The sequence below is a fragment of the Arachis hypogaea genome, chromosome 15 (genome assembly GCF_003086295.3).
Source record: "Arachis hypogaea cultivar Tifrunner chromosome 15, arahy.Tifrunner.gnm2.J5K5, whole genome shotgun sequence".
In the NCBI taxonomy this organism is placed as follows: Eukaryota; Viridiplantae; Streptophyta; class Magnoliopsida; order Fabales; family Fabaceae; genus Arachis; species Arachis hypogaea.
The window spans coordinates 30620784-30631461 of NC_092050.1; the positions used below are offsets into that span (position 1 = coordinate 30620784).

The 10678-nt window shown below is 39.9% G+C and overlaps 1 protein-coding gene across 1 annotated transcript; it reads left to right on the forward strand.

Annotated features, from left to right (window-relative positions):
* Nucleotides 1-1581: 1581 nt before the first annotated feature.
* On the forward strand, nt 1582-2100 carry LOC112748220 (uncharacterized). The gene has a single exon (XM_025796435.1). The coding sequence runs from the start codon at nt 1582-1584 to the stop codon at nt 2098-2100; it is 519 nt and encodes a 172-aa protein (XP_025652220.1).
* The last annotated feature ends 8578 nt before the right edge of the window (nt 2101-10678 follow it).

Below are 10678 nucleotides of genomic sequence, written 5' to 3' on the forward strand. Positions count from 1 at the left end.
AACCAAATCACGTTTATATGTAGTTCGAACCTACCTGATTCGAACTTGGATTGCATGTAATTCGAATCATATAGATTCGAATTACTCACAGACACTCAAAGCAACATAATTCGAATGATGTTGATTCGAACTATTTCCATGCACGCCATTCAATGTAATTCGAAGTGGGTTAATTCGAACTACACCAAGTGTAGTTCGAACCAGGCTAATTCGAATTATAAAGGAGCAGAGTTGTATATATATGGTGTGAACGTGAGTTGCTCTCATTAGAGGGGGGAAATGGCTAGTGAGGAGAGTTTTGTAGTGTTGGTTCACCACAGAGGATCGATTAAGAGGAAAGCACGTTCCGATGTGAAGTTCACCGATAAGGATCCTCTCTGTATTATCGTGAGGCGTACGACTAGGTATGATGACCTTGTTAACTCTGTACTGCTGACACTTGGACTGGAAGGTGTGAAACGGGTTAAGAAATTTTTCTATCGCATTCCAATCACGGTGCTCTAAGAAACCGTGAAGTATGATTGTTTCACGATCAGGAGTAATGAGGACTTGCAGGTCATGTTTCATTGTCGCCGGTAGTTTCCCGAATTGAGGACACCAAAGTTGTTGGAAAAGTTGGTTGATGTGGTATCCAGCTCAGGGGATTCGAACCGGAATACCCCCACTTTAGCCACGGTAGCCGGTTCTAGCTCCAGACCTGCCGGTGCTTCTTCGTCCGTCCTTGTGTACGAGCCACCCGTCCAGCCAGTTGCCTCCCCTTCGTTCACTGTTGATCTCAACGGCAGTGTAGGCGTCGAGGTTGGAATAGGGGATTTTGTGCCGAGCTCTTTACAGTGTGCTTTACCGGCTGGGGTTGGAGATGGATTGTTGGATGATCCAGAGGACAATGATGTAGAGCCAGATATGATTGCTGATGACAGTGGTGATGATGTTGAAGCGAGTGAGCCTGCAGGGGCAGGAGGTGGTTCTAGCTCTGGGACACAGCAGTACCCTCCACATTTTTCATCTTTGGACTTAGATGCCATGAGGCAGGAGGGGGTTCCTGGGGAGCCTGCTGGATTTGGCACTAGAGATGCAGAAGGGTCTGCAGGTCTGACAGAGTTTTAGGTTGGACAACAATTTCAGGATAAAGATGAGGCATTGCTAAGTGTCAAGACTTACAGCATCCGCCGAGGTGTATAGTACAAGGCAGTGGAGTCTGACTATCGCCGGTATGTAGGCAAGTGTTCTGAGTTTGGGAATGCGTGTACATGGTTGATTCGGCTGAGTCTCCGGCAGTGCAAGGGCATTTGGGAGGTCAAACGGTACAACGGACCGCATACGTGTCTCGTGATTTCTATCTCCAGCGACCACAGGAGTTTGGACTATCATGTGATCTCGACATTCATTATGCCAATGGTTAGGGCTGATGCATCCATCAGCATCAAGGTACTCCTAAATGCCACGGCCTCACACTTTGGGTTTAGGCTGACGTACAGGAGGGTCTGGTTGGCGAAGCAGAAGGCTGTTGCCCTCATCTATGGTGACTGGGATGAGTCCTACAACGAGATCCCTAGGTGGGTGTTAGGAGTTCAGCAGACGATGCCTGGTACTATTGCAATCCTTAGGACGAGTCCTGTTCGAGTAGGAGGACAGCTGAACGAGTCTCAAACTTATTTTCACAGACTGTTCTGGACGTTTCCACCATGTATCGAGGCATTTCGTCATTGCAAGCCATTGGTTAGTATTGACGGCACCCATCTGTATGGCCAGTATGGGGGAACGTTGGTTGTCGCGATTGCACAGGATGGGAACTCCAACATACTGCCCGTTGCATTCGCACTAGTCGAGGGTGAGAATGCCGAGTCCTGGTCTTTCTTTCTCTCCCACCTGTGTCAGCACGTGAGACCGCAGCCGGGTCTGCTGGTTATATTGGACAGGCATAACGGCATCAAGGCCGCACTTGAGGCTCCCGACGGAGGATGGTTACCTCCAGCTGCATACCGTGCATTCTGCATTCGACATGTAGCAGCAAATTTCACCCTAACCTTCAAGGGCAAGGATGCAAGGAGGCCTCTTGTGAATGCAGCGTATGCTAAGACCGAGGTAGAGTTCGATTAATGGTTTGATATTCTGCGGTCTGAAGACCTTGCCATGTGTGAGTGGACGAACCGGATTGAGTATTCATTGTGGACACAGCATTGTGATGAGGGTCGGAGATTCGGGCACATGACGACAAATATCTCTGAGTGTGTTAACTCAATCCTCAAGGGGGTCAGAAACCTCCCTGTGTGCTCGCTGGTGAAGGCAACATACGGAAGGTTGGCCAATCCATTTATCCACAAGGGGAGAGAGGCTGAGGCCCAGCTGGGTACCGGACAACAATTTAGTCAACACTTGGTGAAGTGTATCGAGGCCAACTTGAAGACGGCGAGGTGCTTCACGGTGACTTTGTACGACAGGGATAACTCGGAGTTCACCGTCGCAGAGACGACTCCCACTGGTTCATTTTCACTGGGTAGCTTCAGGGTCTCACTTGGATCTCAGACATGTGATCGCGGATACTTTCAGGCACTTCATTTTCTGTGTCCTCACGCCCTAGCATGCTGTGCCTACTTACGGCTTACTTGGCAGCCGTATGTCCACCAGGTGTATCGTCTTAGTTCCGTCTTCAGTGTGTATCGGATGGGGTTCACAGCTCCCATTTCGGAAGGTTTCTGGCTACCATATAATGGGCCGACTGTGATCCCAGACCCAAACAAGTGGCGTGCGAGGTAGGGTCGTCCCAGGTCGACTCGGATACGGACCAATATGGACGAGGCAGATCCGAACTGGCCGAAGAGATGTGGCCTCTGTTGGCAACCCAGACACACACGTCGGAGTTGCCCACAGGTCGGAGGACCAGCCCATACAGGGGGACATCAGTAGGTGTATTGTTAGCTTTGGTACTTTGTTGATTTCACTTTGGTGTTTAGATTTCACTGTTTTAGGTTTCCTTAGTTGTAGTTGTAACTGTTAAAATTTGTTAAACTTAATGCGATGTACTTTGCAAGGGATATTAATTAATGAATATGTTCCATTTCCATGGTGAAGCATGAAATGTCCGATTAATACACAAGCCAAAAATGCCATCTACAAATTACATGAATACATGATGGGAAAAATATCCTAATAACTTAAAGAAACAATGAACACCCATTTTCAAAGTAACGGAAACACGATAAAGCAACAAAGTACTCAAACATAAATAACCAAAATACAAGTTGGATCATAGAGGTACATGAAAGACATAAATAAAGGTGGCTAAGATATAACACTGATCATCAAATAAAGTCATACAACATACACAAGAGTCATCTGAACAGATGCGAATCGATGAAACAACGACGGGGTACCCGTGTCCTGTGGCCTCTCCGAATAAGTGGCTCCTCGTCCTCGATCTCATCCTCGTCCTCATCCGGGGCAGGCTGTGCAGGTGGCCTAGGCTGGATGGCTGCCCCTGACGGCCCGGCAGCTGAATGTGGCGCAGCAGTATAGGCAGAAGGAGGTGTACCACTCAGTGCAAAATGGTCAGCAGCAGGCATGGTAGGAGGCTCGTTCAGATCGACATCTAAAGGTGCCTGTGTGCCCGACGTTTGACCATGCCGATGGTTCGCATCACCTCCTGCATGATGGCACTAATCTCATCTAGGAAGTGTGACCCGCCGAAGTACGCATCAAGACCATCACCGGCCAGGAAGTCTGAAAACATCGTCGTCGGGCTAACCCATGGCATACTCTCCTGAAGTGTCTGGTCATGGGCGGGAACCCCAACAAAGTAATCGCCTAGCGGCCCCGAGCCAAGTCCACCATCACCCTGGTCAGCCCTATCACCCGTACCGGACCCGTACCACTCTCCACCATGCCCTCCAGCGTCCCCCCCAACAGGTCCGTGCTGATCGTCGTCACGATGATCAACGTGATCGTGGTCTACAGCACGCGCTCTCCGTCTACTTCCACGCCCTCCTCGTCTACCTCCACGTCTACCGTCCGCATCACCTTCGTCCATAGCCTGGTCCAGCCACCTCAACTCACGCTGGCTCCGTCATGTCCCTACACGAGCTCTCCTCTCAACACGATCACATGGACCGCATTATTAGAACCACTTACAAACCCACCAAAAAAAAATACCTAACAACAGAAACCACTAACGAATCCACATGCAAAACCAACATAATAAACCACTAGCAAAACCACATGCTTAAACCTCTAACATAAACCGCTAACCTAAACCGCATGCAAAACATCTAAAATAAACAACTAACAAAAACAACTAATAAAAACCGCTAACATAAACAACTAACAAAAACCACTAATAAAAACCACTAACATAAACCGCCAACATAACCGCATGCAAAACATCTAAAATAAACCACTTGCAATACCACTAGGATAAACCACTAACATAAACCGCATACAAGACCACATAATAAACCACTCCCTAAACCACCTACATAAACCGCTAATATAAACCGCTAACCTAAACCATCAACAAAATCGCATACAAAACTACTAACAAAATCCACTAATAAAAACCACTAACATAAACCGCCAACATAACCGCATGCAAAACCTCTAAAATAAATCACTTGCAATACCACTAGGATAAACCACTAACATAAACCTAAAACCACATGCAAAACTACTAACTCAGATAAACCATTCGCACATAATTTTCAATCTACTAACCTCGTCATTGATGACCCCGGCTATATGAGCAACTCCATCCAACCGATATAGCCTTTCCGGATCGTCCCCCATTGGCTGAGTATTCTGCTCGAGTCTTTGTCGGAGCGAATCTGGGTCGTTTTCTCTGGAATTTGGTAGGGTTTGTGAATGAAAAACTGATTCGAATGAGGGAGATTCGAACTCCTTATATAGCGGAATTCAGTGTAATTCGAATTAACCCCATTCGAATTACTACTTGATGTAAAATGGGAGTAATTTGAATCAACTAGGTTCGAATTACTTGGGGAATCGTGCAAATGTGTAATTCGAATTGATCTAGTTCGAATTATGGTTGTTTGTAATTCGAAACATGTAGATTCGAATTAGTGTGTTATTGTCTTCGAGTATAATTCGAATCGAGTATATTCGAATTATGTACAAATCTAATTCGAATTAAGCTCTTTCGAATTACATAGAAATGTGGTTTGGTTGATTGATGAAGCTTTTTTCCGTTTGGCTGATTCATGTAAAATTTTGCTTCCCTTGGTTTAATTGGGTGTTTTGCCCAATATATTATTTTTGATATGACAATTATTTTAATCAACTATATAAAATTATTGTAAGCAAATAATAAAATAATTAATAATTAGGTACGAACAAATCAACAATAATATTTATTAAAAGTTTTACACGACTAATAATATTCTTAGTTGTGCTTAAATTTTGATAATAAATTTAACTTACTTATTTTATATAATAAATACATTGGAGATTATATCATTCTTTATAACATACGAAATTTTTACTCTATATTATTTGACAATTATTTATTTATTTAGTATTATATCTTTTTTGTCTTCTTTAACTATTTAGATTGACAATTATTTATTTATTTAGTATTATATCTTTTTTGTCTTCTTTAACTATTTAGATTGTATATATATATATATATATATATACTGAGCAAGTATTTTCATTGAATTAATCATAAATACTAATAAAAGATAATGGCATAATTTTTACCTAATTATAACAAGTATCTCTATTGAAAATATTGCCTAATTATTGCCATGTACAATTAGCGTGTGTGTATACTTAGTAATAGTGATGTTTTACAATTATTTATCATTTAGAGGATTCATAATTCAGACATAGTTCCTCTTCTATTTTTTTTATACCTAATGGCTACTACCTACGATTCTATTAATAGTATTATCTATAGTAGATTATGTGATGAAAAAGTTTGGAAAATAAAGGCAAGAATTATAAAGTTATGAAAAGTGCTATCCAAATTTAACATGAGCAAGATGACTTACATAGAAATGGTTCTAATGGATATTAATTAGCAGGATTTTTTATTTAAATAAATATTTTAATTACTGAAATAAATAATTATAAAAATTCTTACTGAAATTCGTCCTTCAGCCTTATCTCGTTTACAGTGTAAATGAGATAAACTTGCTCGTATCTCGTTTACACGGTAAACGAGATATATATTAATCTAAGGTGCTTACAGCAAGGTTGCGAGAATCGAATCGGTTAATGAACCGATAAAATGACTGGTTCAATAGTTTAAAGTTTCAACCGGAGTTCAATCGATTTAATTAAATATGTGATAAAATTATAAAAAATTTAATATATAATTTTAAATATTTGAATTTAATAATTTTAAGCTGATAAATTTTACAGTTTTACATAATTTATGATAAAAATTCACAAATAATCAACAAAATATAAAAAAAATAGCATAAACAAAAATTTCAGCATAAACACAATGCAGCAGAATCAAATCATAAACATCTCAAAATAAGAGAAATTTCAGCAGTCCAGCAACAATGCAATGAAGCATGCACCATGTGACCATCAACAATTCAAAATCAGAAAATCAGCAACCAGAGTTACCAATCCAAAATCAGAAAAAATCAGCATAAACAACTCAATGTAGAATCGTGGCAATGTTTCTATTTTGAATCAATAACAGCAAAACAACAATTCACCAAAATAACAAGTACAACAGATTGAATTTAAAAATTAATCTCAGCAGAATTAATAAATTAAATAATTAAATTTATAACTTATCAACGACAGAATTCATCAAATTTCAGAATCATCAATAATATCTCAAAATTCAAAAAATTCAAAATCATCAATAATTTCAGAATCATCAAATAAAAATTCCAAAAAATAATATCTCAAAACTCAAAATCATCAATAATACATCATATGCATATTCAGAATAAATTTCAAATTTCTGAAGAATAGAGTCATAGAGTCAGAGAGAGTTAGTCTGAGACTTGAGACCTGAGGGTTGAAAATTTAAAAAATTTGGCCACATGGAGATGAACTGTGAGACACCACACATAAAAGAGAAGCAGAGAAGAAAAAATGACGCCGACGAGGAAGGGAGAAGTAGAAATGATGAGGAGGGGAGAAGCAGAAACAACGCAGGGGAGGAAAGGAGAAGCTGCGTCGACCCACGACGAGGAGTGAAGAAGTGGCGACGACGACCCACGATGAGGAACAGAGAAGCGGTGACAACGACCCACGGTAAGGAGCAGCGAAGCAGCGACAGAGACACAAAGAGGGCGACAGAGAGAGAGACAAGGGAGAAGGGTTCGGTGATGACAAACGATGCAGAGCTGTGGGGGCTGCGGTGGCTACAGGCTGGGTGACTGTGGGTGGCTACGGTGGCTAGGGTTTTTCTTCTTCTTTCAATCCCAAACATCCTTCAGTTTCAGAGAGGAGAGGCCGAGAGGAGTGGGAGTGGGAGTGGGTTGGGGGTCTTGGATAGGGTATCGAACCGGAAATTCTTTAAAAAAATTGATCGGTTCTAGCAGCTCACTGGTTTACTGTCGGTTCAACCGGTTCTCTGACCGATTTTTTGCTAGACGGTTTATGGGGCTAACCAAACCAGCCTAATGGCCAGTTCTCGGTTAACCCAGTTGAATCGGCCAGTCCGGTTCGGTTTTTAAAACTATGGTTTACAGTGTAAACGAGATATAGTAAGATAGATTTTCAATTCTATAAAAGGATGTGCAACCCTTGACATTCTTCACATACATTTTATATCTTTTTTTCTCCCATTTTTCTTACAAAATGTAGTAAAAAATGTCCAATAATAACGGATATGTGGTCGTCTGTGTACTCTAATTGTCGTATACGAAACAGCGAGCCGTTACGGTTGCGTATTCGGTGCGTAAGTTCGTTGTCTGAGTTGAAAAGTTTGATATTGAGCAACCTTGATGGCACAGGAAGAAGAGAGATCAAAAGGATAGGGGTATAGGCTGATAACTTCATTGGGTAATGAAATTTTCTGTTTTCAACTATTTCAACTCCAAGATGGCGAATATTTATATGACTCTCGGAACTACATAAATTTAGAGAGAGCCTAAATTTTAATTTTTAATATAAAAATTAAAATAAAAATTAAAATAAAAAAAATTAAACTAAAATATATACATAATTTACACACAAACAAATTAAAATTTAGGAGAGAAGCATTGTCACTCTTGAGACATGAAAGACTCCACCCCTGTGACTCTCATTTTTCATATCCATCCATATATTTTAACTCTCAATAAAAAAATCAACCATTAAAATTAAAAAAGAAAAAAATATTAATAAAAAAATCTCACCAAAATATGTTATAAGAATATATTTTAAAACTTTGAACAAAAATTATTATAAAAAAATAAATTTTTATATTTTATTATATTATATATGTTAAAAAATTTAAACTATTATTATATTTTTAAAGTAGAGCACAATTTAACTAAATTTTTCATAAACAAATTTTTATTTAATTTCAGTTAATAATAACTTCTACATATACAATGGTGCAAGCTATCAGGTACAATATGAATCCAAAGCTCTGTAACAAAATTAACAATAATTCTGTCAGAATTCATCAGAATTGAGAGCTGTTCCCAAATTAAACATTCAATAGTAGGCCCGTGAAGGTTTCAAGTTTTAATGCACAAAAAAATAAAAATAATAAGATTTAACTAACTTATACTTTAAAAATACATTTTAAAAATATAATAATAAATTTTTTTTAAATATTTTTAATATATTCAATGCATTAAAAACATAAAAAATTAATTTTTGTAATAATAATTTTTATAAAATATTTTCGTTTATAATATACCTAATCTATATCCTTAGAACACAAATGAGCAAAATCCAAAAAAAATAATAACATAAAATGAAGGCACAAGCTAGCTAGATTGCTAGCTGTTCTCAAACTATAGAATAAGATGAACAAGTGGAAAAAAGCGAGAGTTGTATCTACTTACATTAATATATCAATAAATAAATTGAGGCAAATAATTATTTATTATAAGTTCTAAATTGGGATTGCAAGTTGTTGTTAAATAATGGCAATAATGATTAAGATAAGTTTATTCTTTCAATGCCATGTTTGGCAATCACTGAATTGTATCTTATAAAATAAGGCAGAGGTGTAGAAAAGCCAAAGCTATACTAGAGAGTGATCTTGCAGTTCAATTCAAGAAAATGTGATTCACTTCCTTCCACAATAAGCCCTTAACATAAACAGAACAATGTCTCTCACCCACTCTACAAACAAGATAAAGGGTTGAAAACTGTGACCTTTTTAACTGCACGTGTGAGTTGAATTGTCAGGTAGTACAACATTTTAATATTATGTTTAACGTGGCCATTAAACCAAGTTATCGACACATTACGAGGGACTAATTTTTTTTTTCCATAAATACCAATATATATATATTTGGAGACGGATCCATTTATACTATTGTAGGACAAGTGTTTTCACTAGAACTTAAAAATTTTGTGAGCAATACACAATAATGATATTTATTTATTTTTAACATATTATTAAATTAGATTTTATTACATTAAATTATTATTATAACTGTTCATACCTCGACCCAACGCTAAGGCCCATGTCCAAACAAAAGACCCAATCCAAAGGATTGAACCTCCTCCCACTCCAACCTTCCCCTAAAGAAGTCGGTTCCAGCCACGTCTTGCTCTAAAAGAAGTCGGGGACGAGAGTTAGCTGGCAGATAAACACTCATTCAAATGGGTAACTGCCCCTAAAATCTCTCAACCCACTTTCAGGAGCCATATCCCAACTCCCCTAAGATAAAGGGGCGGTTATCCACCTTAAAAGGTGGAACTACTTCAACGATGGTTATTGGTTCACCACTATAAGTACACTGACACCCCTCAGGTATCTCTAAGTCCCAATACTCTCTAGACCTGCTCACACTCTTGCTGACTTAGGCATCGGAGTGTCTTTGCAGGTACCACCCCCCATTCGTTCATACTCACAAGTCGGACGGAGGCCCCCAAGACGCGAACCCGCTCGAAGGCTTCCTTCCTCAGACGATTGGGCTAACCCAGCGAGTCCAGCCCAATAATCTCCGGTTACCCAACGTAACATTGGCGCCGTTGCCGGGGACCCGAGAGATCAACTAGTGATGGTGGACGAATCACCGGAAGATGGCCACACGGCGTCTGATTCCGAACAGGAAAACCTGGATACCGGAAACAACGACGCGAACCCAACTCCCCACTGGGAAGCCAGCGATCAACATCGGGAAGGCACCTCCGGGCTTAAAAATCTGAAGGTGAACTCCTCGGATGGACGAGAATCAGGAAAGGAAGGGCCACCCCACGCAACCGAGCTAATGGGGTTGGTCCACGGCCACTAATGCCGTTTGGAACAGTTGGAACAGGAGTTAGAACGACAACGAGAGGCGGAGCGAAATCTCAGGGAAGAGATAGAGCGACGAAAAGAGTTAGAAGAAAAACTCTTAAAACTAGAATCCTCCCTTAGAAGTCGGAACTCCCGTGGCGACCGAGAAGAGTTGCCCTTGGGAGGAGAAGATCCGTTCAGTGAGGACATCATGAGGGCAAAAGTTCCAAGAAACTTCAAAAGCCCTGATATGAACCTCTATGACGGAACCACAGATCCGAAGCATCATTTAAGCAATTTCAAAAGTCG